We start from the raw sequence: 16,459 nt of genomic DNA on the forward strand, positions 1-16,459 counted from the left end.
CTCTCTGGAGTGGGAATAGTAATTTTTACCTTTACGTTATCCAACACTTTCCCTACTGTTGCACTCTCTGGAGTGGGAATAGTAATTTTATCCCCTCTGCTATCCAATATTTTCTCTACTGTTTTAGTTAATGTAGTGTAAAATGTATTTTAAAAAGATTACAAATATTGTAATATTTTAATTTGTTATATATAGTTTTAATTTTTAATTTATATTATTGGTGTATGTGTATATATATATGTATTTATATTTTTTAATATGTTTCTTTAACAATTTATAAGTTATTAAAATAATTATTGATAAATATTATTAAGTAAATACATATATATGTTTAATTGATTTTTACATTATATGTATTAAACATTTTTAAATAATTTTAACTATGTTTTTTTTAATTATATGTATTATTTACTTTATTTAACATTATTTTTTAAACATTAAAAAAACCCGATATTTTTAACAACAATATTTTTAACAACAATATTTTTTATCGACATTTTTGTACTTACCATTATGTAGATAGGACTTCGATATTCTGGACATTGATGTTCTTGCTTCGATATTTTTGTAGCTCGATATTCTGACAGTGATCCCATCCCCTGTCCTTTTGTGTTAGACCTCATACTTGCCCAACTTGAGCCCTCACAAAGTCATTAGAGCGGAAAAAAACAAGTCCAACATTCTCCAAAAGACCAACAAATCTGACATCAAAAGCAGATTTGGGGCAGATTATTCCAGTGGGAAGCTACCAACAAATTAAAAGAGCAACCACCCATTCTGCATTTCTTAATTTGCCTGCAATATATCAAGGCCTGATTAGCGGAATGGAGATCCCACCCCAGCTTATAGAAAGTAGCTCTATCATGTAGAATGGCTAGAAAGTTGTCAGAAAGTGCTCTGTGCAGGTGGCAAACTAACTTAAAAACAGCTCTCTTACGGACTGGAAACAAGTGTAAAGAATTAAGATAGGCTTAAGCAGAACTCGTGCTAGGCCTGTTACAAACCAGTCTTGCCGCCGCATTCTGGACACACTGATGACGCATGACCAAATAATCTGACATGCCCACATATAGCACGTTCCCATTCTCTAGCCTACTCATAATCCTTCGTCATGTTACTAGGATCCACCGAAATAGAGTATAAAGATTGCATAGAAGTCCAAAACAGCTCCTGCACACCGTATTTACCTGTTTTTGCACTGAAAGAGACTCTTCAATCAGAAATTCAAATTCTTTGCCACCCTTTTAGGCCTGAGTGCAGGACCAAAAAACGAAGGCCACCAACAATCATTCCAGACCTTGCAGGCCCCATCAAAAAGCAAGATTTCAGTTTTATCTGCATTATGTTTTATACAATGTGCCTTCAACCACCTTGGTACTTCCGAGAGGCAGCAAACTAAGGGGCTCATTATAATAGCGGGCGGACATTAGTCCGCCCGCCATCATAACGGTGATGGGACCGACCGCCAGCCAGCCGGCAATCGTAACAGTTGCCAACCGGCGGAAAAGCGGCAGACGGACTTTGCGTCCGCCGCAATACCCACCGCCATCATAATATGGCTGGGGTATTTCACAATAGGATGGTGTAACGATCACCACCGCGGCCCCCGCGGTGGCTATCATTAGACCATCCTAATGAGCCCCTAAATTCCCTTGAGTCTCAGTATGCTTATAGTCAATTGAAAAAATCAGCTGAGTATCATCAGCATAAGGAAAGATCTCAAATCCCCAAACCTTGACAATTTCTGCCAAAGGTGTCAAATAGTTATTGAACAAAGTGGGACTCAGGGAAGATCCCTGAGGAACCTCACAAAGCAACCACTTAGGGCTAGGTTTAAAAGGGGTCAGCTGTACCGAACGAGATCTTTTGCTCAAACATTAGCTAAACCACTGCAAGGTAGGGGAATACAGACCAATTTCATGCAGCCTCTGTAGCAAAAAGTGGTGTGACACATTTTCGAAAGCCGTAGACAGACCTAGAAGGATAACGGCCGTTGAATTACCTTGATGCACCAAAGACCCGACGCTGTTCAACACTGCCAATAAGGTAGACTCAGTAATGTTTTTAACTCTGAACCCAGTTTGAGAAGGGTCCAACAAGTTATTATTCTCCGAATACTGAAATAGTTGTGTGTTGACTGATCTTTCCAACATATTTGTCAAGTAAAGTAACATTGAAACAGGGCAAATAGTTTGACAATATAGAAGAGTCTACACCAACTTTCTTCACCAATGGCAAAACCAAAGTCTGCTACCAAGCTGCGGGAAACTCTGCCTCCTTCAAAGATTTATTCAAAAGTAATGTTACATATGGACTAAGGATAGGGGCCAAGCGTGTGTAAATAAACTGTGGCCAACGGTCCAAAGATAAACCTTATTTCACCTTTACCATCATCTCTTCCACCATCTCCACTGTTAGCTCTGCGAACCTACCCCAGTTGGAGGTAGCCCCAGGGTGCAAACTAACATCCTTAAAAAGGACCTCCACCATTGGAGATTGACCTCCAAAGGCAGAATAAATAGTCTCAATTTTGTAATTAAAGAATGCTGCCAATTCTTAGCTAAAAGGGCAGACGTTCTGACTGTCTGATCCAGAGCAACTGGATGAGCAAATTCTTTGACTATTTCAAATAGTTCCCTAGATGATCCACTGTTCTCCCAAAGTCAAAATATTGTCTCTTAGCTTGTCTAAGCTGGTTGTGAGAGGCTTTGAGTGTGTTTTTATAGATAAACTGGTCCTCTAAAACTATGGGTGGGTGGAATTTGCGTAGTTGTGCTACGCAAAGCTCCGCGAAACGGTAAAATATCTCCGCGAACATGCAGAAATTCCGCGAACACGTGGAATTGCTTGTTCGCGATGCTTTTTTCCTGTTTGCGATCACTGTTTGCGTGCTCGGAGGGAAATATTTCGCAAACACGCATTTTGAGAACGCGAATAAGCAAAAAATTCCACGAAGCCGCAGAAGGCAGAATTTTGAGCAATTTCGCGTTCTCTGCGGAACCCGAAATTACCCAAATTCCGCGAGCGGAACAGAATTTACCGCCCAGGCCTAACCTTAGTGCACCACCACTTATGCTCAAAAAATCTGCAGTCCTGTTTTATTTTTCTTAACTCGTTGGAGTACCCCTTTTCAGATAAAGGTTTAATCAAGGGATTACTCTCCTTTACGGGGACACAAACATCAAAGGTTATAGACATTGCATGTGTAAGCTCATTTACTTCTGTTTCCAAAGAACAGTCCTCCCTGATCATAGGGGTCTAAAATTGCTAGTAAAGATAGTAGGGTTTACTTTCCTCCAAGGTCTCTGTAAAACCAAAGAAAAACTTTGCCTCCCTGGCACATTATTTAATAAAGAAAAGGAGAAATTCAATAAAAAATTGGACTGAAATCACCACTGTGTTTAAATTCTTGAATAGTAGATCTAGAGTATGCCCAGCCTTATGAGTTGTACCAAATATCCACTGCTTTAACTGAAAAATCTGCATCTCATTTTCCACTGTCCTACTCAAGGAATCTGACTGGTCATCAAAATGAGGGTTAAAATTCCCAATAAGGAGAAAGTAGAGAAATTTTAACACAGATGGGGACAACACGGTGGACAAATTTGCTGCAAACTGAGAGCTATAACCAGAGGGTTTATATAGAATGGCACCTCTCAGTTTCACCATTTCATTGAGGGAGATCTGAAAAATTATACATTTTGAAGTCCCTAATGGGTGAGTCGCTTACACTCACACACTCATAAGCCTCTCTGTTGCACCCTGCACATCAGTCATAGAATGGCATAGAATGACGGTACAGCAAGCAATTCCTTACAAATTGTATATCTTCATCTATTCACAGACCATTGGTAGCTGCCGTTTATGGTCTGCTTGAAGCCTTACCAACACAAAGCCAAAACAATTGCACTACAGGTAATTTAACAGGAGCAAAATCCAACCATTTGTATAGGGAACAAAAATGTGACACTTACCAGGCAGGGTTCGGTCCTGAATTGTCATGCCAAATTCTGATGCTGTGTAGCTCACCAAGGAAGCAAGTTTTGAGGAGGAAGATGTCTACCCCTCCGCGTTCAAACACTGCTTTCCCTGGATCAGTCAAGTGGTGGGGCTTACTTTGTGCTTCTGCACCGTAAAGAGTGAGAATTACCTAGAAATAGGAAAATGTTCATTTAAAAAATATTTCCAACAAATCTAGCCTAGAAATTGACATGGAGCAGTAAAAGGAAGATGGGCTGTGGTTCTACATAAGTGAACAAACTAAAGAGGTTGCCTTATACTACTTTTAGATATTACTGCATTTTAGATATACTCATTAACTAACCAGATACACATACATTTGATCTAAAATGGAACTCATTTACATAATCAGTGGTTATCCTGAAAATCTGGAATGGATCTACCCTATCCCAGATCAATGCAACTCCCACCTTCTGCTACGTGGAGAAATAGTGTTGCCTGTGACACTTGGAAGACCTGAAAGACAGATTGGATGGGATACTCTGGCTGTCACCAGGAAGAGAAGCACGAGGAGCCTGATGTACCCAGATAAGAAGACAATAAAATGGCCAGGATTCGCCTTTAACAACAAAACGTATACAGTGATATCTATTTTCCTGGGGCTGTTCAGGGCTGTTTGTTAAAAGATCCTGCCAAATCCCCACTCTGTCACATACTGGGCCAGAACAAATAGACTAGGTGAGAGGGGATATTACCTGTACTAACCTTAGCAGTTGTGGAGGCACCTCTGCGATATCCAGTAAAAACTTTGACCAGGTACCGGGAATGATGGGCTGCCTCATTGTCGGCGAGAACGGTGACCTTTACCTGTACAGACGAGAAGAACAAGTTAATTACTTTTGTTAAGGCCTTATCTGGTAGAGTCTCTATCTAGCTACAGAATCCTTCCAATAGAATATTCCCAGCATCAGACTTATTCCAGAAACTTTTCAAGCAGTGCCTCTGTGTGCAGGTAGGTAGCATGATTCGGCTCCGTGTCCGCATCATCCACGCCAGAAGAGACCTGCATGATGCCACTCCTGCCCACTGACATCAGTTACTTTTTGCGACCTTTACACGCCAGTAGCACGGAGCTATAACATTTTCTGATGTACGAGGGTGCAGACGCTTAGGACCTCATAAGGGTTTACCCTATAGGGAGAAATGCATTCTCAGAGTACAAAGGATGAGGGGGTAGGTAATGAATCTTCGGCAAGATAGCGCCTTTACTAGATAAGGCATTACCAGAGGTAAGTAACTTGTTCATCTGATAGCGGCTTCCAGCTGCAGATTCTTTACCTTAGAATAGATACCCAAGCAATACCACTGCGGAGTTGGGTCTGTGAATGGATTTGGACCAAGAAGTCTTGGAGGACCGAACATGCAAAGGGCCTGTCCCGACTGTCTAGGCAGTAGTGCCCAAGTCATCAGGGTGGTTGCTTCTTGGCCAGTGCGTAGCAGATTTTAATGCAGCGCACAATCCATTGTAAGATGTTCCTTTTCTGCACAGCCTTTCATTTCTTCACCCCGAAGAACTCAATGAAGATTTCATTGCCCACGTGGAACTCCCTGGTAATATCAAAGTAGAACGACAATGCTCATTTTTGGGTCCAGGTGGTGACATCTATCCTCCTCTTTGAAAGGGTGAGGGGGAGCAAAGAAGGTAGGCAATGTGATAGTTTGGCCTACAAGAAAAGGTATTACCACTTTTAACAGGAAAGAGGCACAAGTTTTTAGAAGTAGTTTATTTTGAAAAAAGGTTGTGTAAGCAGGGCACACAAAAAAAGTGCTTGCAGTTCACTAACCCTTCGGTGCGATGTAATGGTCACTAGAAAGGCTATCTTTATGGTCAACCAACGAAGAGGGCAGGTGTGCAAGGGATCATAGGACAAGAACATACGGAAGGTCAAGACTAGGGTCAGGTCCCATTGAAGCATGATGGTTTTTGGAGTGAACATATGCTGTAATCCTTTTAGAAACCTAGCCACAACAGGTGACTCGAACAGGGAGGGTTGATCCGGCACCACAAGAAAGCCAATATAGTCGAAAAGTAACCTTTAATAGTGCCCAGAGCAACGCCTTGCTGGGCTAATGAAAGATCAAACAACACAACCTCAGACAAAGGTGCAGTAAGAAGGTCAACATTTTTGTAAGCACACCAAGCTACACATTTGTCCCAATGTTAGGTGTATGCTACCTTGGTTGAGGGACGCCTGGCTGTCAGAATGACATCACAGACTTCTGGAGGGAGTTCAAAAACTGTCAGGTGCCACCACGTGCGCAGGTTTGGGTCCAAGACCCTGCCCTGTTGCTACAACAGGAGATCCTCTTGGTGAGGAGCCTGATTAGGATGACCAATGGTCATGCTCAAGAGTTCTGGATACCATAATCTCCATGCCCATTCTGGAGCCACAAACATGACTTGGGCCAGATCGTTCCTGATCTTCTTGAGAATATTGGCAGAAAGGCAAACAGGAGGCCTGAACTCCGCTCAAGATAAAATGCATGAGCGAGAGTCGCCTTTGAAACTCCTGTGTACAGAAGTACTGACATTGCATGTTCTCAGAGGTGGGGAATAGCTCTAACCAAGTTTCTCCCCAGTCGCGAAAAAGACCTTGCACCACCTCCGAATGGAGACACCATTAGTGATCCACTAGGTATTGATGGCTCAGTTTGTCTGCTCTGACAGTCAGAGAGCCTGCCAGATTTTAAACCACCAGGGAAATGCCCTGATCTTCCAGCCATGTCCAGAGACACAGGGACTTTTGCACAGGGTCCACAACCTCAACCCACGCTGCTTGTTGTATTAGCGTATCGCGGTGGTGTTATTGGTTACCACCTGACCCAGTCTTTCCTTGATAGAAGGAAGAAAGGCTTTCATCGCCAGGCAAATTACTCTCAACTCCAACCAAACTCCAACAAGTTGATGTGGAGCTGAAAGTTCGCTACAGACTAGAGGCCATCTGATCTTCATCTTTCCTAGATGCCTGTCCAAACCTAGGAATGACACATCTGTCAAAACTGTCAGCTCTGGGTGGGGAAGGGAGAGGGTTTCACCACTGACTCATTCACGATTTGTCAGCCACCACCGCAGATATTTTGAAGTTACTTCCGATATCTTGACCAGGTGGAAGGGATTTCCCTGATGCTGGAGGCCATGAGGCCCAGCATCCTCCGAGTCAGTCTCACCGAAATCTAAGGTAGAGGCTGAAACATCAGTATTTAGGCAAATATCCAGGACTCACCATTCCATATGATAGACCTGAAACTGCACTGTATCTAGAACAGCTTCGAGGAAAGGGAGCATCTGAGAGAGAGTCAGGTGTGACTTCGGCACATTTATAGTGAAACCAGCGAATGCCGAAGGTCAGCATGGTCTGGAGCTGGGAGACGAAAGTCTGGGGTGTGCCTGCCTTGAACAGCCAATTGTCAGGGTAGGGGAAGATTGAAACCCCTGACCTCCGCAGGTGAGCTGCAACCACTGCATCACCTTGGTGAAAACCCAAGGGGAGTTGGTAAAGCCGAAAGGGTGCACAGCGAACTGATGATGCTTGAGGCCCGACATGAACTACAGGTAATGCCTATCGAATATGATCCAGATCAACAATTCCTGATCACAATTGACATTGAGTCATTGTACACGAGCATACCCCAGGAGGCCACGCTGGTGGCAGCAGCGCGGGCACTGGGGGCATGCGAGTGGTTTTACGACACTCCTCAATCCTTTGTACTTCAATGTATTGAGATAGCCCTGACAAGGAATTTATTTACATATAAAGATCAATTGTACCTCCAAGTGTCCGGTACTTTGATGGGGGCAACTTTTGCCCCTAGTTTGGCCTGCATTTATGTGGGCCAGTTTGAAGCTAACTACATCAATCACTCATCTAATCCCTTCCAGAATAACATCTGACTCTGGAAGAGATTTATAGATGATGTGTTGTGCATTTAGTCAGGTAACAAGTCGAGCCTCAAGGAGTTTCTGGATTGGCTCAATGGGCTTGATGAATGCTTTAAGTTCATATGGAACATCAGTAGAAATACAGCTACTTACCTTGATTTGGATATCTGTGCATCAGAAACCCACAGATAAATACTCTCTCCTGCACTATAGATCGTTTCATCCCGAGCTCTCCGAGACAATTTACCCATGGGGCAGTGCCTGCGTTATCGCAGGAACTGCAGTTCTACTCAGAAATTTGTTGAATTGTCTTAAACTTGAAAATCGGGCATATCCAAAGAAAATAGTCAACTGAGCTAGGAAGAGGGCGCTCAATCCACCTAGAGCGGCCCTATTGGAGAGGCATGTCTAGGAGAACGGGGACTGCCTATCGGTAGTTACAACATTCAATTTGCTATCTACCAAAATACGGCAGATCATTAGGAAGCATTGGCCTTTGTTGAGCACAAATGGTTTTGCAATGCCACCTCCAAGGTTTGCTTTTAAAAAATCAAGAAACCTGCGTGACCAGTTGGTGCATACCCGCCCAACCCAGGAGCTAAAAACCTCAGGGCTCCCATAGGGACATTACCCATGTGGTGGGTGTTCTGTATGTGAACTCACAGGGGTGATATCAAATGTTCAACTGGTAAATGGCAGAACGTGGTACTTGGACAAGTTTACCAACTGTAACACATCAAATGTTATTTACAGATTGAGATGCCCATGTGGGTTGCACTACATCGGATTGACATCACGGAAGAATAAGATCAGAATCCAAGAACATCTAAGTACCCTTAAGGCGGGCAAACTAACTACACGCCTGATGGGTCACTTCCAAGAACAGAAACACCACTACAAAGATATTAAGTGGGTTGTACTAGAGAGAGTGTTGGGAGACACATACAACACATACAACATTGAGAATAGACTTGCCACCAAAGAGGCCCGTTGGATCTACCAGGAGCGGGTGGACCAACAGGGCCTGAACGATGTAACTGAATGGAACAAGGTGGGGACTAACACTTAGGTGCATCAAGTCAGTGGCTGTCAGTAGTTCTTTTGTACAATAAGAATGTGAGTGATTAATGCACACTGGAGCACTATTCTCAAGGGGGCACAAAGGTAGAGTCAACCTTAGAATGCCATTGTAGTATGCGAGTAGAATCGGCATACTAGTAAGTGCAATAGACCGCCAATGATGGACCAGAGCTGGTGGTGCCAGGAGAATAATAGTGGTCCTTTCTACAATTGTATATATACAAATCCACCTTTTTTGATCTCATCCCTGTACTCTCCTCTTGTTATAATATATTTTTTCTTTTGAAATCAGTTTTCCTTTATAATCACATTTAAGTATGTTTGCACCATTCAAAGATGGCGCCCATACAAGTTGCCCTGTGACCGCTTCAAACCGGAAGAGGGCGGGCGTTGACTTGCGTCCATTATGAAGCGTTTATACAGACCCCGAGTGAACAGAATTAGTGAGCGCGGAGTTTAGAAGCCAGACGCTAACCAGAGACCGGTAACCGGGGAGGAGCAGACTTGCGGTGTGAGTACGAGCGAGGTGGGTCCAAGGGAGCTGGAACGTTAATGCCTGCATTTGTCCCAGGAAAGGGGGTGTTTTACATTAGGTCCACATCTAAGTAGGCACATGTATGTAGATACCTATCCTAATTGTGTCTAGCATGTGTGCGGGGTGAATCATGGACTACACTGTATATAAAACACCCATGGGTTTTTCACCAGTGACTAAGGTACATATCTTTCTTCAGGTTGACAGAGAGCAACCGTAATAATTACGTGTGGGTGTTGTGGATGCGTACACATCCCCATTAAAGGTGGCTGCTGGTATGCAAGGTGTGGGCAACCACCGGGTAAATATTCCGTACATGTGAGCAATGAGTCAAACAAACACGCGTTGCGTGGAAGGATTTTAATTGTGCGCTGTGCCTAACTTTGTGTTATGTGTTGTCTGTGTCTATTATCCCCAGGTACATTATTGAACTTACAGTGTGGCAAGGGTGGACCCCTAGCCCGAACAAATTGCCAGAAATTTGTTAAAACACAATGAAACGTTGGCTTTCCATAAGAACTGATGGAGTGCGACAGTAGGTCTTGTTTTTAAATTGAGCAAACACACGACAGTGATTAAAATTGATGGTTGTGCCAGTGATTATTTAGCTCGTTTTTAGTTTGGAAAGCAAAAATATTATTTTATTTTGCTTTGACAGTAGGGGGTCAGGATTGGTGGGTAAACGAATACCATTCGTGGTGCGTGTTTTACCTTTTTCACACTTCAATTCATTTGTGCACATTTTTTCACATTTTCATTTTGGTTGTGGAAACTGCCAATGATGATAATCAGAGCACACTGATGAGAACCTATCAGTAGCTCCCATGGTGGTGTTTCCGTGAGGTTCCTCCACTATCTTTACACATTTTATGTTGGATATGGTGTGCAAAACGTATAAAGTCCATCTATGTACGGGGGGCAGACACATTTGAGAAATCTTTTTAAATTAGGGATAGGAGCACCCAGTGCGTACAGCATTAAATAGCTGGTACTTAAGGATTAGAACCAAAATGTGGTTTGGGACATGCTCATGATGTGTGTCCCGGTTTAGAGCAGTTTCTGTGTTTATGATTATGGGGCGGGAATGCCTGTGGGCTGCCAGGATGGGAATGTGGAAGTAAGCGTCCTGCAAATCCAATGGCACCATCCAGTCTCCAGGACCCAGGGTAGGCAGAACCTGAGCGAACTTGAACAGCTTGAATTTCTCCTTCTTCAGGAAGAAATTGAGAAGAAGCAGGCCTAAAATAGTATGGAGGCCTCTGTCCTTTTTGGGCACCAGAAAATAGCGGGAATGACAGCGACTACATACTTCAGAGGCCAGCTCCCTATCAATGGATCCTTTGGCCAAAAGAGCCTGAACGTCCTGACAAAGCAGGGAGAGGTGGTCCTCCATCAGCCAGTCTGAGGATGGTGGCATGGGAGGCAGGGTTTCTAGGAAAGAGATGGAGTAACTCCACTGAACAATTTATAGTACCCACTTGTCCAATGCTATGGACTGCCAGCGGGGCAGATGATGCTGTATCCTGCCGCCCACTGGTTGACCGTGATAGTACAAGGGCAAACTAAAGTGGTTTTGAGACTGAGGTTGCTGGGGAGGGACCGGGGGGAGGTTTGCAGATTGGGTAGACCCGTGTGTCTCATGATGCTTGAGGGAGCTGTGTCTGTGGCCACAGAAGGACTGGAGAGCCTGTTGGTATTGGTGGCTGGGTGTGAGTGGAGGCAGCTCGTAGCCCCTACTGTAGCCACATAAGGGGTGGTAGGCAGATTGGGGTTGGCGTAGGGCCATGGGAGGCTCTAGGACCTGGCAGTGGCCCAGCTATTCTTAAAGCAACCCAGCGCTGAATCTGCTGTGTCACCAAAGAGGCTCATGCCATCGAGGAGCATGTCCAGGAGGGATGCCTGGACATCCGCCGAAAAGCCAGTAGACCTTATCCAGGCATGGCGTCCGAGTACCACTAATGATGCAATCGCCCTGCCTAGCGAATCGGTCGTATCCAGTCCACAGCAAGTGGTGAACTTTGCTGCATCCCTGCCATCTGCAATAGTCTGTGCCAGTAGGTAACTTTTGCGCCATCTACTTATTTGAGACCTCCGTTTGATAATCGCTGATATTTACTGTTGATTCCTCGCTAATACTTACTCGCTGCTCCCTCCTTTTAAAATAGATTTTATAGTCATATTAGCATTGTTGTGTATTTATGTGATATTTTAGCTCCTCACACTCGCACCTTAAAATCAAAATACACGGGAACTTTTTGTCCTGATCCCTGGCTGCTATATCTCATAACGCTGCTTGCACCTTTTGCATATTTCCACACTTAAACATGGCGGTGCCTTAAACCGACTCCATTTCTACTTCCTGACAGCGTCACGCGGCTTGGCACCTATCAGCTTGCTCCGGCCCTTATTTGAATAGCCGGATGCAAGCGCGCAGCACGCGCGCGCAGCGGGCGCGCCAGAGGCAAGCCCGTCAGCGCCCCGTCGCTCCCAGCGGTCAGTAAATATACTTTGCCGGCTACCACCACCCCCAATATATTAACATATTCGGCTGATGATTTATGGTCTCTAAGAGGCTTGACCTCGCCTTGCGGTACCATAGCCAATCTCCAGCAGCAGAGATTCGTCTGTCCTAACTGTCTCTTTGCCCTGGGCCGTGGTCCTAAAAAGCGGATGAAGGCTATCTTAAAAGCTTCCGACTCTCCCATTCAAAAAGAAAAGTCTCTACCAAATGCAGGTAACCTTCTCCATTTCTGGAGCCTTAATTGCAGATCTCTCCCAAAAAATAAAGCGCATATTTTTGACTTTTTACAGTCAAATAAACCAGACGCTTTGTTTGTCACCGAAACCTGGCTCCACACTAGCTCTGGCCCGGATATTGCCTGCGCTCTCCCCCCCGATTATGTTATGGTAAGAAGTGACAGAAGTAGGGAAAGGGGAGGTGGGATAGGGATCATTCTCAAGTCTAAGTATCCCTGCAAGTTTGAACCTCTATCTTTCGCTTGCTGTGAGGCCGCTCTGTTCAAACTGGCTATATCTCCACAAACAACTATATCAGGACTGCTTATCTACCGTCCCCCTGGCTACGCGAGACAATGGTCCTCCTCTCTTTCAGGTATAATTTCCCCATTTATCATGCCCTTTTATCTTACAAGCATCTAATTTTATGATTTTGGGTGACTTTAACCTTCACTTGGAAGACCCTACGAACTTGGAAAGCTTCTCTTTTTTAGCTGATCTGGAAGCTCTTGGTCTAATACTCCATAATAGGGGACCTACTCACCAGGCGGGGAATTTGCTGGACCCGATTCTATCTAATTTTGCTTTGGTCTGCAATTCGCCAGCTCTTCCCCTAAACTGGACAGATCATTATGCGGTTCACTTTCAACTCAATTTTTTGGGAAACCCTCTACCCTCATCCACTTACAGCAATGGGAACAAGAGACCATGGCATAAGTTAAATCTAAACTGGTTAAATAACCTCCTGGAAGCGAATAGTCCAGATTTAGAACTTCCGCTTAATTCTTTGAATATGGCGTTTTTTAATTGGCTTTCTTCCTCTATTAATATCTGTTTGCCTTCAACATCGAAAAACTGTTCTTCTCACCGTCCTCCGGTCCCCTGGTTTAATGACGACTTGAAGATCCTGAAATCCAACTGCAAATTCCTGGAAAGGAAATGGCGTAAATCATATGCTCCCAGCTGTAAAGCTGATTATAAGGTAGCCCTTCGCTTATACCATTCCGCTTGCAAGGCCGCAAGGGCTACCTTTGTCTCAAATACCATCAACAATGCATTAAATCACCCTCAAGTCCTGTTTTCCATGGTTAAAAAACTGGCTGGTGCAAACACTCTTCCTTTACCTCCCGTTCTTGATTCTACTAAATGCAATAACATCGCAAATTTTTTCATCACCAAGGTAAAGACGATCTATAATGATTTAAGTTCTCCCGTTCCCTATGCTCCTGATAAACCTGGCCCAGTCAATAATTACATGAATTCGCTTGCCACATTAAAAATTACACAATGGCCCTTCCTTGACGATGATTCTTTTGCCAATTGCCTATCCAGGGTAAACTCAGGCTCCCCTCTGGATACTCTACCGGCCAATATTCTGAAACAACTTTCCCCTGCTGTACTAGGAATTTGTAAAGAGCTCCTCAACTCTTCTATACGTGAGTCTTCCGTTCCTTCAGATTGGAAACACGCAATGGTGATCCCTCTGTTGAAAAAACCCAATGCTGACCCTTCGGTCTTAGCCAATTATTGTCCCATTTCACTTCTACCTGTGCTTTCCAAAATTTTGGAAAAACATATTAATCTCCAGCTAACCACTCATATTGAAAATTCAAACATTCTACATTCTTCTCAATCTGGTTTTAGAACAAATTTTTCAACAGAGACTACCTTATTAGGAGTAACTGAAAAATTACGCTCTTGTCTGGATCAGGGTGAGACGATGGCACTCATTCTATTAGATTTGAGTGCAGCATTTGACACCGTGTCTTACTCTATCCTGCTGAAATCTCTTCAGTCAGCAGGAGTGGAAGGATCAGCCCTTTTATGGCTGACTTCCTTCCTCAGTGAGCGTACTTTTCAGGTCTTTTCACCCAGCTCCTCGTCTACTTCTCGTTCATCAGCATATGGAGTTCCCCAGGGCTCCACCCTGAACCCAGTGCTCTTTAACATTTATGTGAGACCCCTTGCCACCATCGTAGAGGACGCAGGTCTCACATTATACTCCTATGCTGATGATACTCAAATCATCTTCTCTTTATCTTCTGCTAAAGACGCTCCTGTATCCTCCTTACGGAATGGCTTACGTCGAGTCTCGGAGTGGATGAACGCCAACTGTTTGAAATTGAATGGGGATAAAACCGAAGTCATCATCTTGGGCAAAGATAAACATCTCTGGAACCCTCATCACTGGCCACAAGAAATGGGTCCATGCCCCAAGCCAGTGGTTCAAGCTTGCAATTTAGGGTTCATAATCAACTCTCCATGCGGCAACAAGCAGTCAGCACCGCTGGCACCTGTTTTTCTATACTTAGATGGTTGCGAAAGATCATTTGGATGCTCCCCGTCTCGACTCAGAGAACCGTGGTCAAGGCTCTTGTCATCTCCCGCCTGGACTAGGAGAATGTACTCTATCTGGGAAGTAACAAAGAACTTTTGAACAAGCTCCAGGTGGTTCAGAATTCAGCGGCTCACCTTCTCTGCCACGTCCCTAAAAACATTTCCATCTCCCCTTTTCTTCACAACCTTCATTGGCTTCGCATTGGAAGTCGAATTAAATTTAAGGCCCTCTGCTATATTTTTAAAATCAAGCAAGGCTCAGCACCTGCATACTTGCATGAATTAATTCGTCCCTACACTCCTCACCGCGCCCTGCGCTCCTCCAGTCTAGGTAACTTGGCACTTCCTAGATTCAAACTGGCTAGAATGGGCGGACGCTCGTTCTCATATCTTGGACCCAGACTCTGGAACTCTCTTCCCAACCACATGAAACACGAATCCTCCTATCTAAGGTTTTGACGCGATCTTAAGACCTGGCTCTTTACCCAGTAATTGGCTTAGTTACCTAGTCTCGACTCTAGACATCCTCGCGCCGGGAAACCCTGTTAGGGTAGCTGTGCGCCTTATAAATTTAATTATAAATAAAAATATGAATCAGGCATCCTCTGAGACCATGAGCAGCACTACCCATCCAAATCCTAAACCATGTGAGGGTATCAAACCAAAAGGCATGCCGTGTTCATGACCACTGTGCAAGGCTGTCAGAAGAGAACATTCCCTTGAAAAAGGTGTCCAGTCTCTTGGACTTCCTATCAAGTGGTGTGGTAGAGAACACACCAGGCTTAACCATGGAGGTGAAGGCCTGAACAACCAGACTCTCTGGTGTGGGTTACTGGGTGAGGAAACCTAGGTTCCCAGGAGCTGGGTGATGTCAGAGGGCAGCTTCCTGTGCGCAGACGCCCCTGTGCAGGCTGGCCCAGTCCCGGAGCAGGACATCTGTGAGGGCTTGATTGAGTGGGAGATGCTGTTCTGCGGGGGCAACTGCCAGCTGAGGCACCTCTGTCAAGACATTCGTCTTGACTACCATCAAAGGTACAGTGAGGTTCAGGACCTCAGCTGCCCTCCTCACCACAATAGCAAAGGAAGCCCTTTCCACCGTAGCTACACTAACAGCAGAGACCAGGCCAGTGTATGGGGAGGTGTCCAGACCACTGGCACACGCCAGTTCCTCATATCAGTTGTCTTCACCCTCCTGAAGAGGGTTGTAGCCATAAGGATCTTCAGATCCTCCCAAATCATACTCTTCTCCAGGCCTGTCAAAGAAAGAAGGTGCTGGCTCTGACCTGGCAGGAAGGGTACCGGCTGACACTAGAGTTGACATTGGGTGATGCCGGTCTGGCTCCATATCATGGTTGGGTATGATTATGGGCTCAGCACCACCATGGGGCGTCAGTCCCACCGGAAGAAATGTCACTAGAACGGCCTCTAGGACAAATCGCCGTCTCACGATTGGATCCAGAATGGATTCAGGGGGCCTCACTGGCTCCAAGTGCAGACCTGCCGCCAAAATCCAGTGGGGGAAGCTGCTCCATCGGGTTCGACCCACCCAAATATGAGGTGCATGGCCTCATCGAATTCACAGAGTTGGGCGGGGGTCGCTCCGAAATCAGGAAATTCACGGAAGGACGTAGGGGACCCAGAGGGATGCTCCGCGTGGGAGCCGGGCCTAGAGAGATGTTGTGTCCACGCCTCAACTAAAGATTTGGACCAGCGCAGTACAGTCGAAAAGGACTTTAACTTTTTGAGCTTTTTGGACTTCTTGTGGGACTTACCCGACAACTTCAAAGGGTGGAAATGAGCGCCTGGAATGAAGCCGCAAACGGGCCCAGGACCTTCTTTGCGACCAGGGCCTAGAGCATGGTGGAGGTGAC

General features: G+C 44.9%; 1 protein-coding gene across 1 annotated transcript in view; it reads right to left on the bottom strand.

Annotated features, from left to right (window-relative positions):
- The window catches only part of LOC146776319 (polycystin-1-like protein 3), a 729,731-nt gene that overhangs the window by 561,227 nt on the left and 152,045 nt on the right, over nt 1-16,459 (bottom strand). Inside the window, exons 10-11 of the mRNA XM_085639623.1 lie at nt 4,726-4,827; nt 3,975-4,150 (exon numbers count right to left, since the gene is read on the bottom strand). Of these exons, the coding sequence (XP_085495749.1) occupies nt 3,975-4,150; nt 4,726-4,827 (278 nt within the window). The remainder of the gene's footprint in view (nt 1-3,974; nt 4,151-4,725; nt 4,828-16,459) is intronic.

This window comes from Triturus cristatus, chromosome 12, assembly GCF_964204655.1.
Source record: "Triturus cristatus chromosome 12, aTriCri1.1, whole genome shotgun sequence".
In the NCBI taxonomy this organism is placed as follows: Eukaryota; Metazoa; Chordata; class Amphibia; order Caudata; family Salamandridae; genus Triturus; species Triturus cristatus.